This window comes from Natrix helvetica (assembly GCF_964273705.1).
Source record: "Natrix helvetica genome assembly, chromosome: 4".
NCBI classification, from domain to species: Eukaryota; Metazoa; Chordata; class Lepidosauria; order Squamata; family Natricidae; genus Natrix; species Natrix helvetica.
In genome coordinates, this window is record NC_138550.1 from 148,357,226 (window position 1) to 148,377,409 (window position 20,184).

General features: G+C 38.8%; 1 protein-coding gene across 1 annotated transcript in view; it reads right to left on the minus strand.

The window, feature by feature from the left end:
* Positions 1–20,184, minus strand: part of ANGPT1 (angiopoietin 1) — a 146,924-nt gene that overhangs the window by 14,121 nt on the left and 112,619 nt on the right. Inside the window, exon 7 of the mRNA XM_081952464.1 lies at positions 12,432–12,601. Within this exon, the coding sequence (XP_081808590.1) occupies positions 12,432–12,601 (170 nt within the window). The remainder of the gene's footprint in view (positions 1–12,431; positions 12,602–20,184) is intronic.

A 20,184-nucleotide genomic window follows, 5' to 3' on the forward strand; every position in this document is an offset into this window, starting at 1 on the left:
CTATGGAATAGTGCTGAGAGAAAAATGACTTTGAGATACGGTATCTCCAAGCTTATTTTAAACTGTCACAGATCGTCAGTACATCACCCATGCTAGACTTACAGAAGCCGATGTCAGCATAAAAGAATGGAACCTGACTTTTTGACATCGGTTAATCAAATTTGGATAGAATATGCCACTATGAAGATATTAGATAAAAGGCTAGTGAGTGGGTTTTTTAAATATAAATTTTAAATTGGGATATGTGAAACTTCCTTGAGTAATTTGGCAATTCTTACAAACAAATTGGTGAGAATGGTCGTAATGATAAGGACCATGAAAACTGTAGGGTCATCAGTATTTGTGGGAGAAGGTCAGTTGCATGTAAGTTGGCATCATTATCATACAACTGAGTTTGCATTCTTTGTGTAATGTTGTCAGCAGGCCAAGCGTCAGGTGTTTATGCAAAGGACATCAAGTTTAGATCATTTCTTGGAAAGATAGAAAACTGGGTGCAAAGGGCCTGCAATACTCAATCTTGCATTTATATTGCAATGTTGACATTGGTGCTCTTTAAAAAAAACCAACTTCAAAACATGTTTGAAAAGATGCTGCTACACATTATATTTTTAGGTAATATAATCTTTGAAAAGCCTTCATGATACAAATTCTGAAAGGAAGAGACTATACTAATATGAGAGATTTATGCTGCAGTTACTACAAATGTTGGCTATCATATTTCTCTTAGTGAAAATCATTTAAATTAATGTAGCTACAGAGAAAAAAGACTTAAAAATGGATTGGGAACAGAGTAATGGGAGGAGGAGAAGGAGGCTGTTTTTCCTAATGCCATTAAAAAAAGAAACCTAACTAGCCTCTTTCAGCAGGAATGAAATTAGGTGTCCTTGGTGCTTCCTAAACTTGGTAGTTTTCTTGTAAATGTTTCATTTCCCAAACTAGGTAACGTCATTGGTGCTACCCTGTTTCCCCTAAAATAAGACCTCCCCAGATAATAAACCCTATCAGGCTTTTGAGCACATGTGCTAAAATAAGCCCTCCCCCAAAGATAAACCCTACCTGAAAATATTGCAACACAGCAGCAGCAATGAGGTGACTACGCCTCCTGCACTTCAAAAATAATAAAACCTCCCGAAAATAAGGCCAAGCGCTTATTTCAGGAGTCAAAAGAAAATAAGACCCTGTTTTATTTTTGGGAAAACGTGGTAGTAAGTAATGGGGTTTGTCCTGAGCTACATATATCCTCCTTTGTTGGTAGGGATACAATTCTTAGTGTTTTGGATAGAACACTGGATGTTGCATTGTTCATTTTCAGATCTTCTGACTTTTGATGTTGATTAATTGATTCTATGTTATCAGGTGGTTGTTGACTTTTAGCAATCAGATAGATAGATTTTTCCCCATGATGATCTATCTTTAATCCACTCTTTCAGCTCTTCCAATGGTACCCCCATCACCACTATAACTGAGTCCATCCATCTTGCTACATGTCATCCTCTTCCTTCCTTCCTTCCTTCCTTCCTTCCTTCCTTCCTTCCTTCCTTCCTTCCTTCCTTCCTTCCTACCTTCCTTCCTACCTTCCTACCTACCTACCTACCTACCTACCTACCTACCTACCTACCTTTCCAGCATTACAGGTTTCTCCAGAGACTAAGTCTTTGCATAATGAGTCCAAAGTAGGATAAATTGTGCCTTGACTGAGAACTGTGAGTTTATTTGTTCAATGTCTCCTTTATTTGCTTTCTTGGTTGCCCATGGTATTCTCGGGAGTGTTCTCCAACACCAAAGTTCAAAAATTTAGTTCAAAAAGTTCAAAAATCCATTAAAAATGATGAATTTTTGCTTGGTGTCAGCTCCAGTTGCTAGAGCAGATGAGGAAAACATCTCCACAGGAGGGCTAAAAAACATCTGTTGAGTTTGGCTGTAATAACCAAATTGTGCAAGGCTGATTGTACTATTCTCCTCCTTCTTATATGCCAGTGAATCAAGCAGGCATTTGCATATCCAATGTTATCTTGTTGCCTGGACTTGAAAAAAAATCTTCAGTCCTTTTTGCCTACATTGTGGTTCATGCAAATTCCCATAAAGTTCATCTATTTTACTTTCTACTTTTGGAATATATCCCTATGTATATTGTATACTTACATCCCTTTTCCTATATTGTTTCATATTCCCACAAACTGTGTTTGCACAAAACAAATGTTAGTGTCAAGCCCTAGGTTTGTGATGCCGAATCTATGGCACGTATGCCAGAAGTGGCATGCAGAGCCATCTTTCTGGGCATGCCATCCATTGCCTGTTGCTTTTCCGGGTTCCGCCAAGTTGGTCTTTGCGCACACATGCATGTCAGAAACCAGAAGAACAGATGACCAGCGCATATGCACATGCTGGTATTTACCTTCCATTTAACAATTGCCGGGAAAATTTTTTGAACTATGCATTAAATCCTATATTGTTAAAAATAACTAAAACCTAATAAATTAATTAATATTTTAAACATCCAACCAAGATAGGCAGGTAGGGCTTGAAGAGCATTGCAAAAAGAAATTGTGACCCTCTCTTATACCTCTTTATATTATCAAGATTTTCCATCCTAAGAAGATCATGTGCTTTACAATAAGTTCTCTCTGGACCATCACACATTTTGGTTTTGATTTCTCTAGTGTTAATGGTTTAATAACCTCTTTCAAATTTGCTTTAGAAATTGGCTGCAGCACAGATGGAACGTTTTGAGATTATGGCTGCCAGCAGCCAGAATGAAGTATAAGAAAGAAGTAAATGAGTTTAATGTGAAATAACAAACAAACAAAACATGTTGCTGGCTACTTGTGCATTTCAAGATTTGACAGCATCTATTTCAAGAGCTGGGTTAGTGCATGTATGTGCCAACATCCAAAAAGCAGGACTATTGTTTCTTCTCCTTTGACATTTTTATTGCCTACTTTATGCAAAAGCAGAGTTCAATGGTATATGTGATCTAATTAGTAGATTAGGTTTTTTTAAAAAAATTAGCTGTCATGTACTCCATCATGACAATCTGAAATACGCTATCAGAAATGGTGAACGTAAACTGTGAATACATAAAACAAGGAAATCCAAATAGACCCTTAATGGCAAAAATAAGTATGTCCTTCCTTTAAAACAGGGGTGTCAAACTCAAGGGCAGGATCTGGCCCGCAGGGTGCTTAGATCTGGCCTATGGGATCGCCCTGGAAACAGCAAAAGACCAGCCAGTGAAAACCCTCCAGAGCTCCATTTCTACTGGCAGAGGATTGCAGGAGGCCATCACAGCTGAAAACGGAGCTTGGGAGCCCGTTTTTGCTGCATTTTGTCGATGTTACTCACAACATCACAGGTGCCCCCAACACGAGTGATGTCAAGCTGGCCATGCTAACCATGGCCACACCCATCCCATCCCCCCAAGGTCAAACACAACCCTGATGCAACCCTCAATGAAATTAAGTTTGACACCCATGATATAGAGAAAGCCAAATGGAAGAACATGGAGCAATAGCCGAACTAACAGCATATAGTATATACAGATGTAAAGGTAAAGATTTCTTCTGTTCAATGTCAGACTCTAGGGGCCACTCAGTTCTGTTTCTTAGCCAAGGGAGCCAGCATTGTCCAAATACACTTCCATGGTCATATGGCCATCATGACTATACACCGAAGCACACAAAATGCTGTTTCCTTCCCACAGAAGTAGTACCTATTTATCTACTCCTTTTTGCATGCTTTCAAATTGCTAGGTGGAGAGGAGCTGGGGCAAGTAATGGAATTCATCCTGCTGTGCAGGACCTGGTCTCAAACCCAGGTTATCATCTTTCACTGCATAATGGAAGCCTAACTCATTTCCCAAAGGAATGGCTTACTTATATATGACACATTGCCCTGCAAGGCAAATTAAGATATTTACAGTGTTTCGTTTTGGAATCACACACTGTCCTACTAAACAGTAAACATTACCTAGTTTGGTAATGAAACATCTGCAAGGAAACAACCAAGCTCAGAGAGCACCAGGGACTCCACATTTCAACCCTGGCTACAAATATTCTTAATATCATCAAATATTTAACAATTATGCAGTACATATTCTTCCCAACTCTGAAGCAAAGACATTTTCACAAGACATATTAATATGATGACTTTTCAATTAAACAACAGCAGGATGAAAGCCCCCTTGATCTGGGGAGCTTGTTCCAGAGGGCAGACATGCAGTGGTGGGATTCAGCCAGTTCACACCTATTCGGGAGAACCGGTTGTTAACTTTCTAAGCAGTTTAGAGAACCGGTTGTTGAAAGAAATCTAATTTTGGTTTTTTTTCACTTTACAGGGCTAATCCTGTAAGGAAGGCAGGAAGGAAATATTCTGGTGTTGTTTCTAGCCTAATCCTTATTGCTCTGCTTACAGAAACTGCCTCTCTGGTTAACCCTTTTTACATTGTAACAGCTAAGGTGAAGTGCCCATCAATGTGAGTGACGTTGAGTTGGCCATGCCCACCCAGTCACATGATCACCGAGCCATGCCTACCCAGCTGGTCATTGGGGCAGAGAGCGGGTTGTTAAATTATTTGAATCCCACCACTGCAGACATTGCTACAGAGACGGTCACCAACGAGGTCATAAGAAATAGTTTTATTTAATTTAAGGAATTCAGGACACGCCAACACAGATGTTTTAAAAGCAGCCCCTCAAGTAATCAGACCCTATGCTCTATCTAAATCTAAATGTATCCATCCACGATTATATATCAATCAATGTTTGTTCATGTGAACAATAGAAGTTGTGTGAATCCAGCTCTAGCTGCAGAATCAAGCCACGATTTGTGCAAACCATAATTTACACCATCAAAGATCACCCAGACATGTAAATTACACATCTGGTTATCCTAACCAAGCTATAGGATATTCATATATGATTTTTTTTTAAATGTAAGGAATGCTAATTATCATTGTTTACCATTTTTCCCAATCCAGGATTGTATTTCCTTAACCAGCAGTGAACTTCTAAGATTTAGTTAATCAGAACAGGACAATCAAGACATGTACTGTTCCTGGAAATGTTTATAGCTATTTGAAACAAATAAATATGGCCTTGGAATCCTTCTGCTTTCTAAGGACATTGTGGTTTTTTTTTAAAAAAAGTGGCAGGATGAATTATGTGACACTAAGACCCCAGTTAAAAAAACACAAACAGCCCGTTAAACATATTTCTGCTCCCATGGCGTCAGTTGTGGCCGAGAGAGCCAGATATGAGTGAAAGGTTCACTCACTGTCATCTATTTATACTCCAGGCTCTTAGATGGTGCCACACTGACCAGGTCAGAAGAAGGGCTCAGCTTGAGTCCAGAATGCTATTTCTTCCCTTAAGAAATCAGGGAAATAAGCCTATAAAAACCTTGAGTTCAGAAGTATGATTCTATCAATTGCAACAGAATTAAGAAATAGGTAGGCAGGAATTGTTACTGCTGTTAATTTTAAGGATGAGGGTTTTTTTGTGGGGGGGAAAGGGGAATAAATAATGCTTTGGCTCAGTCCACTTTGTGGATTTCTCTTAATCATCACAAAGTCTGGGTAGGAAACATCATTTTCTTCTGATCTCAGAACACAACAGTCTCATTTGGCAATTCTGTTGAAAACATATGAGCTGGTTAAATTCCGAATGAAGGCGAACATACGTGTCCCAGCCCAGGACAATGTTGCAGGATCTAATCTGGGTCGCTTAAATTCCAATTGCTTCTCCCAAAAACATCTCTTAAAACGGTATGGATCTTCTTCCAAAGGAGATATACTGCTTTAATGAATCAACTTGTTTCAGCGTAAGAAATGGGATTTAAAAACAAATGCATAGAGAAGAAAATGTATCTTAGAAATCTGAGCAAGGTAACTTAAACCTTCATAGGTAGATGCAGTCCAGAGATTTTTTTTTTTTTGGCTTCTTGCTCTATAAACAGAATCAAAGTTTTTCTCCTTGTCAAAGGAGTCAGGGCTACCAATCAAGTAACCATGTCAAGCTCAATAACCAGATGTATTAAGCAGCAGGCAGCAGAGGCTAATCAGCTCTCCATATTGACATTGGTAGTGCCAGATCAATAGTGTACAAAACTCCCTTCTTTTCCACAAGCATAAAAAAAACCCAGGCAGAAGGCATTCTCAATCAAACTGAATAGTACTGGACTAGAGAAAGTATCAATATAATCAGGTATATTCATTTCAAAATTGCTGTATAATATTCATAAAGCAAAGGCATCCTCAAGATTAACCACTCTAGTCAAACTGATGAAAATAGTATTGCAGCATTGTAATGCAAACTCACTGCAGCTGTTTCACGTAGGCTGAACTATCTATGGAGATTCTCAGTCATCCTGGTCATGGTTGTCCCAAATGTGCATTTTCATGAGGCAACTGGACTTGCTTCTTGGATGAGAAGTGAAACGTCTTCCAAGAAAAACCTGAAAGTCCATTTGCTTCTTCAGAGAAAGAAAAAAGCACCTTCAAGATACTCAAAAAATGATTTTTCTGGAGGCCTCTGCACTTTCTTGTTTTTTTCTTTCCTTTGAAGATGTTTTGCTTCCCATCCAAGAAGCTTCTTCAGCTCTGACAGTATAGTGTGGAATGGAAGGATTTATACTCATTGCAGACAGTTTGCATCCTTTTAGTCATTAGGGGCCGCGGTGACTCATGTGATAAGACACTGGGCCTGCACACCACTGAGGTCGACAGCTCAGCGGTTCGATTCTCATGAGCGAATAAACTGCAGAATGGACAAGAAAGGAGCCTCCCCCAAATTGCCTACCAGTATTCAGGTATCCTACAGATAAAGATAATACCACCGGAAAAAATCCTTTCACAGAGACAGCCAGCCACCTTGGTGATCCCTGGCTAACATGTGCCATACGCTAAATAAATAAATAGAGGGTCATTGAAGCACTTGGAGGTTTATCTGTGTCCTCAGGGTCACTTGAGTAGTGGTCCTGGTTCCTGTAGTCTGCATTTTTCCCCTCTGGAAATCCATTCCTACCCCCACACTATTCAAAGGGCATCCCAAATTGTATAGCTAAAAGTCGAGGAATATAAATCCTTCCATTCCCCACTTTCTTGTCAGAGCAGAAGAAGCTTCTTGGATGAGAAGTGAAACACCTTCAAAGAAAAAAACAAGAAAGTCAGCTGCTTCCAGAAAATGCACCTTTGGGGCAACCATGACCTGGATGACTAAGAATCTGTACAGACGTTCACCTTTGGGATAGGCTGAACTCTTCTTTTTGCCCATTTTCTCTTATATTTTTCTCAACTATTCTATTTTACTAGTGATCCATATGCTTTTTGCTTGGAGAATCAATGGAGAACTTTATATTTTAGCTGGGGCAATTAAGCCAGAGACATCCCTAATGTGAAGAACAGTTCTGGCCAAACTATTCTGAGACAAACATATAAGAAAAAAATTAACATTAAACTGAAGTCATTCCTAAAACAAATTTGTCTGTATGATTGCAAATCTTCCTCTCCCACTTTCTCGATTTCCCGATAAGTCTAACTGAGAATTCATTCTGGCCAATGGAATAACAAATGAATATTTGTACATGATCTAAAACTGTATCAATCTTTAAACCACAAATACCTTCAACTTACATAGATTCATAGACCTATCATACTCTATATTTCCTGCGCAGGAAAGTAATGTAAAAGACGATCTCCATCCAATACAAATATCCATCCCATGTAATTGAGCAAAGGCCATATATTATCAAACATTTTGGTGAGTGCTTGGATACTCTGTATTCTTTAGTTGGGATCTTGACTTCCCAGAAAGAAAGAAAAACCTTCATAATTGCATGGTTTTGAAAAGTGAGGATATTTCTTAACGTACATGTGTTCAGCATTACTGCACCAAATCAGAGATTCTGACTAATAAAATGTAGTAGAGAGAAAGAAATACAAACACCACAGAGAATAAACAGAACACTTCTGAAGTCACCAGTTGGCTGAGTCCAAACTTTCTATAGAGTGTTACAGAACAGTATGAAAGATGATTTTCCATATTTTTTCAGATGCAATGGATTAGTTTGTAGACTCTGAATTCTTACATCAGTGATTGTAATGAATTGTTGGAATGAGGCTCTTTATCCAGTGAGGAGACTCCAGTGCAAAAAAGACACTCAAGACATACATTTATATATATATATTTCCTATCTGACACAACCCTGTTTTGTTTTGTTTTCATCTTTCTATTTTAGTACTCTTTGAACAAATGCCCAAAGCAACTTGGAAACCAGTTGCTTGGTTGGCTATTTTTATTCCTGATGGAAATGGGGGTGTTTGAATTGAATTTGCTGTGCCTTTTTTTAAACAGAAAATTAGATGCAGAATCATTATTGTAATGAATCATTTCATCATCATGGAAAAAGCATTCATTTGGATGGGTGACTGCACATAAATAGGCCATTCCTCCTGAGAGATATTCAGAACAAAACAGCTGAAAACCGATGGGACTCAAAGTGGAGAAATGAACATTGGTAAAATCTCAGGAAGTAAAATCTAAAGCAATAACATCTACAGCAGTGATGGCTAACCTTTTCCAGGTCGAGTGCCCAAAGCATGCCTGAACCCCCAAAATGCAATGCGCACGTGGCCCCCTTGCCTGTGCATGTCCCCCCCCACCGTGCATGCACAGCAGAGACCTGGCCAGCGGGAGGCACGCACGCACGCGCAGCAGAGCTGAACTGGGGTGACGGCTCGCATGCCCACAGAGAGGGTGCTGCATGTTTATGGATCTGAAAACATCTATTAAAGACTAAGACAATTGTGTTTGAGAGAGAAAATGGGCCAAAGGATCGCAAGCTATACCAAGATGAAAGGAGAGTGCGTAGATAAATCTGCGTATTTTGATTAAAAAATATATGTTAAGAAAATGGATAGATATTATATTTTATTATGTATAAATGGTGGTTAGAAGGTAATAGTGAGTATGTTGTGAGGTGTAAATATTGGTGAAAATAAACAAAACCAGCTGTGTAAATGTGCATGCTTCTGCCTCATTGATATAACGACATGGGAGCTGAATATTTTGTAAGCAATATGAAAATAAGTTAGGAAACATATATAGTAAATAGAGAGACAGTCAAGAAAGAATGGATGCTGGATAAGGATTGAACAATAATCTGGATAAGCAGTAAAAATACATGCCTTGAGTTAGTCTGATCATACAAAGAAAATGAATAAAGTTTGTAAATTGTTAAGCCAAAATATGAAGGAAGAATGAATTGATTGAGAGGCTGAGGAAAACAAAGAAATTTGTGGTTGGGTAAACTTCAGTAAATGAAAAAAGGGAACAGAGATTTTAAAGAGTGTAAACAAGGTGTGAAGTAGCTCATGAAGGTAGTAGAAGCAAGAATACTGTAGTTTCTAGGGTTAGAAAATATATGGAGAGCAACTTTGTTTGTGTAAATCTGATTTAGGTATAGGTCCATTTATTTTTCTTGTCTATGGAGCGGAAGAATCTTCTTGGAGGTTGAAGCAAAACGTCTTCAAAAAACAAAAACAAAAAACCCAAGAAAGTCCAGTTGCCTCTTGAAAATGCCCCTTTGGGACAGCCATGACCTGGGTGATTGAGATTCTCCATAGACATTTAGCTGTGCACTTTGGGATGGTATGGGAGTAAGAATGGATTTCCAGAAAAAGTGCAGACTACAAGAACCATTTGCACTTCACTTTGAGATGTAGACAACACAGGCTCATCCCAAATAGCCTGTGCTTGTGCTCAACAGCAAAGGGACACAGGACAGAAAACATCCGGCAGAAATCATAGCTCCACAACACAGTCCTTTCAGGAGTTCCAAGAAGGCTCCACACCCATTTGCACTACTCAGATAACCCTGAGGACAGAGACAAACCTCCAAGTGGCCTCAATTATCCTCTAGGTAAAGGTAAAGGTTCCCATCACACATATATGTTAGTCATTCCCAACTTTAGGGGGTGCTGCTCATTTCACTTTCAAAGCCGAAGAGCCAGTGCTGTCCAAAGACGTCTCCATGGTCATGTGGCCTGCATGACTAAATGCAAAAGGTGCAGGGAGCGCTGTTACCTTCCCACCAAAGGTGGTCTCTATTTTTCTACTTGCATTTTTACATGCTTTTGAACTGCTAGGCAGAAGCTGAGACAAGTAACGGGAGCTCACTCCGTTACCTAGCGCTAGGGATTCAAACCGCCGAACTGCTGACCTTTCTGATCGACAAGCTCAGCATCTTAGCCACTGAGCCACCGCATCCCTAATAATTCTCTAAATGAATGCAAGTGACCATCTGCAAAGGAATATTAATCCTTCTATGCCCCACCATCTAGTTAGAGCTGAAGCCTCTTCTTGGATGAGAAGCAAAACAACTTCAAAGAAAAACAAGAAAGTCCAATTGCCCCTTGAAAAAGCACATTTGTGACATTTATTTTTCTTATCATGTGTATTACTTATTTTAACCCATTTATTTTTTAATTATTCATAATGTTGCTTGCCCTCAATTCGTGTGATAGGTATGTGTGGATTGGAACCATAGTAAGTTGCACTTAATCAAAGACTTGTGTACGTGAACTCAAGATGGCAGTGGTACAACTTGAAATCTTCTCTATGTAAGATAATGTGTTTAAGTGTTAAGCTGTAAATAAATCTTTCCTTGGACCTGACTCCTCCTAATCATGACAAAATTTAGCAAGAACAGGAATATTGTCTGCTGTTGAGGGCTGCAGTACTTCTATCTTTGTTTGAGGCACACCTATCACTGAGAGAAAGTCATCCATAACGTTGGAATTATATTAAATAATAACTGGGCTGAAAGAAAACATTAACCAGAATGTGAAGACTATTAAACTATGTGGTCCCATAAGATGCTGAACTTGGCTAGAGTAAGAACTGAGAACTCTGACTATTGTTATTAGATCACTATCTTTTAAATGAAAAATAATAACTTAACCTTTATTTATGCTCTCAATCTCTTATTTCCATCTTGGGGAAATGTTCATCTCCAGGGTTTTATGTGATACACACATAGGTTTCTTCATGATCAAAAAAACCCAACAGTATTTTCCTGGTGTTTGCAAAACATGCATTACTTTGAGCCAAGTTCACATAGCTAGTTTAGCCCAACTGTAAGCCAAATCTGTGCATTTTGTGCTGCTCTTGGCGGCTTTTGGAATCGCAACAGCTATCCCCAACTCTACCCACATCTCCCCTACACCTTTAATTAGTAACCGTTGCTGTATAACTGAGAAGATGCATCAGATTCTCTCTTTCTTATTTGACAACTGAAAGTGCAGGGAAGAAGATTGCCAGGAGCATTGACAAATGTATTTCACTAGCTAGCCTTTTAGCAATCATTGTTTCAAATACTAATGAAAAAAAGAGAGAAGGATAGGTTGGAGGATAGAAAAGAGAGAAAGAAGAATAAACACTGGACAAACAGAAAGTTAAATACGCACTGAGAAATTAAAGTTAAAATCAAGCCAAAAATAATTGAAGTCCTTTTAAGAAGGGAGTATAATATTAAAGGTCTTCAACTCTATTTCTGGGAAATTAGAACAATTAGTCAGTGAAATGCCTTGCCTCCAAAAGTTGTGGATGCTCCAATTATTGGAAGTTTTAAAGAAAGGATTGGACAATCATTTGTCTGAAATGGTATAAGGTTTCCTGCTTGAGCAGGAGATTGGACCAGAAGATCTCTAAGGTCCCTTCCAAATCTGTTATTCTCTTATTTACTAAATATAGTCAGGAACATGCATAACATAGTCTTTCTAATATACAACCTCTGAACATATTTCTTAATTAATTCAAATAAAATATTACCAGAGTATCTTACACTCAGTAGTCTAAGAAATAGGACATTGAACATTTACCGATTGCAAAGTAAAAATGGTTCAAACTGAATGGTAAGAAATATAATTAGAAAGCTACAGCCATAAAATGGGAATATGCTGTTAAAGGAATGCATGCCAATGGGTGTATTCTCCCAATAGGTCTATAAGAGCATCTTATTTATCTATCCAGATGTACAGGAAGGCAATCAGAACAAACAATACTGAATAGTCTGAATTAGAGCATAAGAGCAGTGGTGGTATTCAGCCGGTTTGGACTGGTTTGAGTAAACCGGTAATGGGGACCTGCCCCCCACCAGCTCTATATCATCTTATTTAGCCATATTTTCTAATCCGTGCAAGCTGCGCACACGAGCAAAGCACATACATTGAAGGCGCAAATGCTCCCAGTTTCGGTGTGTGGAAAACCAGTGGTAAAATTATGTGAAACCTACTTCTGTATACGATCTCATACTCCAACTACTAAAAGCAAATTTCGATATTCTTTTACTTTTGAGATTCCAGTAGGTTTCCGACCGATCAGTTACATGCATATTTGAAAAGGCACTCATAAAAGTGAAATCACATCTGCACTCACCTGTAATTCTGTTTTTCATTCCCTATGTAAAATCTATCATATTGCGAGTAAGCTCGACTTCCTTCCCAATCCATTAATTCGATTCTTAGAGAATAATGTTTTTGACTGGTGGTTATTGCAAAGATAAATTCATTTCCCAGCCAATATTCACCAGAGGGGCTACCAAAACCCTAGGGAGAAAAAAAAAATGAAAAAGTGAGTTTCATCGTTCTTGTTTATATTTATGCAACATGCACCACATAAATTTTCATTCAGCAATAAATGTTCACAGCATTCCTCAATCTGCCTAGTTCTTATCGTATGTCTTACAACTTACATCATTCCAGCCTCAGAAAAATAATTGGGAATCCCAGGACAGAGACCGATAGTGACTGTCACATTTGGGGAAATCAACTTTCATGAGTTATGTAATAATTCTTGACAAATGTGCAGAATGGTCTTGATGTCTTTAATTGTTGTTTTATAATATATACCAATTCTGTTTCAATAATTTCATGAAGATCAGGATAATGGCTGTGTTTTTCTTTGCTCTCTTGGTTTAGAAACAGACATTGTAAGTAATTGCTATGAATAACAAGGCAGAAGGGCTACTGACAGAGACATTCTTTTTCCTAACTTTTGAAATGTTTTCTCAAAGATATATTTCTTGCCCAATTATTAAAGGATATCATAAAGGACATCATGCATGATAATGCGTCATAGCATACGTATCAGAAAGGGTGCATTTTCAAGCTTAGTCCCTAAGAAATTAATTATGCAATCAATCACAATTAACAGGTCTCATTGATTTTAATTAAAGCAATTTGCAGCTCACTTCCTTGGTCTGGATGTTATTTAAAAATGTAAAAATAAATGATAGAGATACCTAGGAATATGAGAGAAGCATTGTCCAGTTTAACTCATAGGCTGAGTCTTAAATAAGAAAATAATCTTTAAATATGAATGCTTTAAAATAATGCTTTATTGTATGCCACCTAGAATCACATTTGTCAACTGATATTTTGCAACATATTCAAAAGATGTAAAAGATTACAGATACTGGAATATTTGCATTAATTTCTCAGTCATTCCACAAGGTTTTCTTTCTTTTCTGTTTTGTAAGAACTGCAAAGCAAATTTCATTTTATCAAAGTGAATGAAAAATGCAATATTGCTCTGTTGAGTACTCGTTTCTTCTGAAAAGTTTCTTCCTGGATTGGAAATATATAAGCTTCCATTGATTTTTAGGAAAAATATAAAACCTGGCAAGGAGTTTTATTTAGGATTTGACTCAGGTATTCCTTGCATTTCAGCAATGGTTGGAAATGGTGGTATCATTAAAGTGGCCTAATTAAGGAGAACATTCACTAAAGTTCTAAAGGCTTTAAGAACACTTAGGATACAATGGTAAATGATATGGTCCTTCATTTCAACTTATATCTTGTATCTGATTGCTGAATTGAATTGACAAAGCTGGTAAAGATGCTAAAAGTCTTGGAAGAAAGATTTCTCATTGGATGTGCTTTTAGGAATTAGTGCGCAGGAAAATTTAATATTTATATACCGTATAAAGAAAAAAAAACCTTGTCTTGCTAGCACAATGTCAGACAATATCTCATAAACACAATTGTTTTAATAGAAGTTCCAATCTGAAGGGAATAAGGACCAGATAGTAAAATGAAAAACTGTTTGATTCAGCTGCTTTGCAGGAATTATTTAGGGCCAATCAAGCATCTCCTTGTTAGCAAAATCAGAATCAAAATAACCCAAACAACAAGGAAACTAGGGATATGGGTCATGAATAGAAAGAATCCAGCATTATTTCAGCAAAGTCAGGACTAGCATTTTGCAGAGTTGATGTTAACAATGGAAGGAAACTGCTATGAAGGCATAAATGTGTTTTATTAAATCTGGCAAAATATATTAAGGGTTTCCTATTTGAACCACGTTCCTCCAGTATCATAAACAGTTTTCTCTCTTACTTCATTTTCCTCATCTGATAATGTTCATAGGAAGCTCTGAGGTTTTTAATGGAAAAGAAAATGAAATTGAAACCAGATATAGCATTTATTATGGACATGTTTCAAAACCATTGAATGAAACCACTAATAAGTCAGTCCTGATCTCTCACCCCTACCGCAGGCAAGTCTATCTTCTGAGAATAAGTAAGAGGACCCTCAAGCTTTAGATGGAAACGATAGAAATGCTTTTCAACAGAACTGCTTTTTGGAGCGGGAAAATCAATTGATATATTATGGAGCATTAATTCCTTAATTTACTCTTAATATCCCACTTTTAAAAGGTTATTTCAAGCAAGTCCAGCTGTAACTAATTTTTATAAAGAAATTATAGAAGAGGAAGAGGAAAATATCCACACAATCAAATAATCCAAAATAAAATTATGGAGACACACACAGATATTAATCATAAAAAGTCTTGTAGAATAAAAATGATATAGACGTAAAACTTTAGCTTACTTTTTCAGACACATTGTTTCATGAAGAAATAGAAGAAGAGATAGAGGAGATAATTTGGCTAATAGTTTCTTATTCCTTGCGTCAGAAGAAAAGCTTGCTAGAAAACCCTACATTGCAACACAGCACTGACTGATTGGATTATTTTGGCCCAGTTATGTGATTGTCAGTTTCCCAAGAATTTACAGCCAATTGCTACGCCAACCCCCTTGCCACCTCTACACAGCCAATCCTACGAAGAAGGAAGCCACAAGTGAAATCTACTTTGACTCGACACTCACTGGCAAAGAAGAGCAACAAAGATGATTCTGAGACTGGAGGCCAAGACAGTTGCTGGAATTGGGTGACTCAGTGGCTGAGACACTGAGCTTGTCAATAGGAAGGGTTCGCAGTTCAGTGGTTTGAATCCTAGTGCCATGTAACGGAGTGAGCTCCTATTACTTGTCCCAGCTTCTGCCAACCTAATAGTTTGAAAGCACGTAAGAAAAATAGGAACCACCTTTGGTGGGAAGCGTTCCGTGTGTCTTCAGCATTTAGTCATGCAGGCCACATGACCACGGAGATATCTTTGGACAACGCTGGCTCTTCAGTTTTGAAATGGAGATGAGGACTGCCCCCTAGAGTCGGGAACAACTAGCACTTATGCGTGAGGGGAGCCTTTACCTTTTAGTCTAGTGAAAAGAAGGATTAGGGGTGACATGATAGCAGTGAATGGGAGTCAACCTATTTTTCAAAGCACTAGAATGCAAGAGAAGAAGCAATGGGTAGAAACTAATCAAGGAGATAAACAACCCAGAACTAAGGAGAAATTGCCTGACTGTGAAAACAACCTGAACATCTTGCCTTCAGAAGTGGTCGGTGCTCCATCACTGGAGACTTTTAAGAAGAGACTGGACAACCATTTGTCTGAAATGGATCTTCTGCTTGAGCATAGGGTTGGCCTAGAATACCTCCAAGGTGCCTTCCAATTCTGTTATTCTGTTCTGTTCTTTTTCAGCAGTCAAAAGCAGAAGGATTCATATAATGCAGAAGTTTGGCAATATTTATCATTTTGAAAGCAACACTCCCCAAAGTAAGCAGGTCCAAGATAAACAAGTAGATAAGACACAGACAAAACAAACAAGCCAAAAGCCCAAACTCAACTTGAACTCATGCGTATCTAATTAATATTATATTCTGTTATTTGACATTAACATAACTTCCTATGTATTGAGTAACTTTTTTTCTTCTGCTATATATTACATAGGAGATGTAACTTTCAAGGGTGCTGGATAAGGAGTTTGGAAGCCTAAGTTCCCACTTGACCTGGGGCTCACTTTGGGGTCATCATTCTCTCTCAATCCAATCTACCTTGTGGGAAGTAAGAATAAGAATGTCAAAATGGCAGCTACGGCCACATGATTGTCCACAAAGGCCACACCTCTTTTCTGTCATGTAAGAAAGGGGAGGAGCTTCACTTACATTTATAGATGAGAGAAAGCCTCTTATGGACTTTTTGCATAAACATAAAAAAGGGAACTTGTGATAATTAGACAGAATAGACTACAGAAATAAGAGTAATATGATGCAACTTTAGAGAGAGAGGTAACATATATTTGTAGGTAACAACTGCTGTGAACAACATATATATTTTCTTTCTTTTCCATTTTTCTTCCATTTTTCCTTACACTCTTTTGCTTTTAACTATTTCTTTTTTCTTCCTTGCTTCATATGAGTTTGCAGTCATTTTTATCTTCCTCTTTAAAAGTTAGAACAAAAAAAATATAATTATATAAAGAAAAGGGGGCAGGGCTTTGATCATACTATTTAACCTATCATTTTGATTCTTTTGACACCACTACAATGGTGGGATATGACGTACCGGTGCCTGCCGGGAGCACCAGGTACCATTCCGGCATGGTACTCTGGAGGCCCCCCCAACCACCTGCTGTCCTTACCGCTATTTGAGCCGATTGGGGATTTTGCACATGTGCACGGAGCGTATGGCGCCTGCACAACACTCCACCCAGCAGCTGGAGCATCGCGGGTGGTAAGCACACATGCACATGCTGCCCGCATGCTGCGCACATTCACATGGTGGACGCTGGGCTCCATTGCAGCGTATCGGTTGCAATGGGATCCGGAACAGGAAACAGGATTCTTGTCCAATGAGAATTTAAACAGAGTGATAAATGCCTCATAAACCATCAAATTCTTAAAGGTCCCAGCTTTTCTGGCAATATAATATCTGCATCAATAATGAAGAACGACACCCACCCACAAATTTATTCTTGTTCTGTACACAAATATAAAGTTTTGAGGCAGATTTGGAGTGCCTTGTGACCTGGATCTAGTTAAATGTAGTAAGCTGATCCTTGTATTTCATCAGTAATCTAACAAAGTTTATATCAAATGTAATGGCAAAGGGATAACTATATTAATCAGCTAACTTTTTTTTTTTGCAGAGTACAACTCTTTTCTCCTTTCTGATTAAGGGAGGCCATCATGTGGGGCGATTTAAAACACATTTCTGTGGTCCAGTTAAAATGCCGAAGAGCAGGCAATCAAAAGATATACAACCACATGTCAACGCAATTCCCAAAACAGATGTTATCAGGCAACATTTACAGAGGGAGAATAGGATTCTAGATAGGACTGTGTGCTCTAAGCAGAACAAGCTCAGGCTAAGGAAGGATACTTTACTATAAATGCAGTAGCAGAAAGCAAACTATAAAGTAATTAAACACAAATGTACATGGTGACTTTAGGTTCCCTGAAAGAGATAGGTAGAAAGGAACTAGAGTGCTTACATTTCTGATAAATGTAAACTTATCAGAAATGTAAGCACTTGGATAAATTTACGATAAATCCTTTCTGAAAAGGATTAGTTCAGTGTGCATTTTAATGCAGCTTTGCATTAAACTTAAAGTTGTATAAACTTACACAAAAATGAGTGAATGAATGAATGAATGAATAAATAAATAAATAAATGCCATTTATATGTAGCTTTTAAGATGCAATTTGATCCTGGAAAACATATGTGGTACAGTAGAGCATGCAAACTAACAAAAGGGAAAAGGACATTTTATAAGGAGAAAATAATAGAATGTGTGTATGAGTATCCAAGGGCTCACTGGCTAAGACGCTGAGCTTGTCGATCAGAAGGTCAACAGTTCAACGGTTTGAATCCCTAGCACCACGTCATAGAATGAACTCCTGTTACTTGTCGCAGCTTCTGCCAACCTAGCCGTTTGAAAGCACGTAAAAATGCAAGTAGAAAAATAGGAACCATCTTTGGTGGGAAGGTAACAGCGCTCCTTGCTCCTTCAGCATTTAGTCATGCCAGCCACATGAGCACAGAGACGTCTTCGGGCAGTGGCTCTTTGGCTTAGAAATGGAGATGAGCACCGCCCCTAGAGCCAGAAATGGCTAGAACGCATGTGCAGGGGAAACCTTACCTATGATTGTCCAAAATATTAAGGTAATGGTCACAATACCCAATCAAAGTTCTGCCTGCTTCTTTTTAAATGTCATTATGTATGTCTAAAAACCAACTGAGCTTCAAATATAACACCGAGGCCTCCATCTTGACTTTTTTGATTATATCCTATGAATGAGACTCTAGAAAGAGTGCAGAGAAGAGCAACAAAGATTATTAGGGGACTGGAGGCTAAAACATATGAAGAACGGTTGCAGGAACTGGGTATGTCTAGTTTAATAGAAAGAAGGACTAGGGGAGACATGATAGCAGTGTTCCAATATCTCAGGGGTTGCCACAAAGAAGAGGGAGTCAAACTATTCTCCAAGGCACCTGAGGGTAGAACAAGAAGCAATGGGTGGAAACTAATCAAGGAGAGAAGCAACTTAGAACTGAGGAGAAATTTCCTGACAGTTAGAACAGTTAATCAGTGGAACAGCTTGCCTCCAGAAGTTGTGAATGCCCCAACACTGGAAGTCTTTAAGAAGATGTTGGATAGCCATTTGTCTGAAATGGTGTAAGGTTTCCTGCCTAGGCAGGGGGTTGGACTAGAAGACCTCCAAGGTCCCTTCCAACCAGTGACGTGCGGTGAAGTTTATGGCTGGTGAGGCTGGTGACGTCATCAGCGCGAGCAGTGGTCCCCTTCATGTTGACTCAGGAAGGAGGGGAATGGGACCACGTGTGCAGGAGGCTGAAGCTGCCTCAGCCTCCTGCACACGTGGTCCCACTCCCCTCCTTCCTGACTCCTGAGTCAACATGAAGGAGACCACGGAGCGCGCTCCGTGGGACCACGTCTCACGCTCCGTGGGACCACGTCTCACGCTCCGCAGTCCCCTTCATGTTGATTCAGGAAGGCGGGGAATGGGACCACGTGTGCAGGAGAGAGGCTGAAGCTAGAGGAGCCTCCTGCACGCATGGTCCCATTCCCGAACCACGTGTGCAGAAGGCTCCTCAGTGCCTTTTCCCTTTTTTTTATTTTCATGATGAGAGCAGTGAGGCTCTGCCTCCCCTGCCTCCCCTGACCGCACGTCCCTGCTTCCAACTCTACTATTGTATTGTATTGTATTGTAATATCTCTTTATGAGGGAACAGCAGCCAGAAAAAAATCAGATGCTGGTGGAAATGACACCAAACTGCAATATAGTACAGACAACTCTTTGCTGGGACTATGCATGCTGGGCAAATTGCATGGAAAATTACAATTGTTGACAAGATTCCAGTGTAAATTATGGAACCCGAGACCTACCTGTATGCCTCCATTGTTGAGGGGGACATTTCTATTTCCTTCAATTATTTGATTTTCATTTTTTAGGATATTATTATGGTCTTTTCTATTTGCATTTGCTATTTTTTATATCCTCACATTTTATCTATGATTGTGCACCTCCCAGAATTGCCTTGGGTGAGATGGGCAGCTATATACGTAAATCGGATTAATAAATAAATAAATGGTAAGATTTCCTCTTGGGTGTCTGATCCTATTTGTGATTGGATTCCTGCCTGAATTCTGAGTGTGATATAGATGAACAGGTGCTGCCAGCTACTATATAATGAGACAGGTTACTTTGTTCATATTAGAGATAAGAGTCCCAGGTTAGCAGCTGCTCTCAACTGTTGTTGATTCTGATGCAGTTATGGAAGTACTAGAATTGGGATACTTCAATCAAATGTTCATATGGGAAGGATTTCAGAAGACATCTCAGCTGACATGATGATGTTAAACACAGAGATTGACTTGCTTTGAGCTCAGCTATAGGCAATTACAGAGACATATCCATATCATTGTCTTGGCAGCAATATGAAAGCAGTTTGCCATTGATTTGTGGGGATTTTGGTTTTTTTA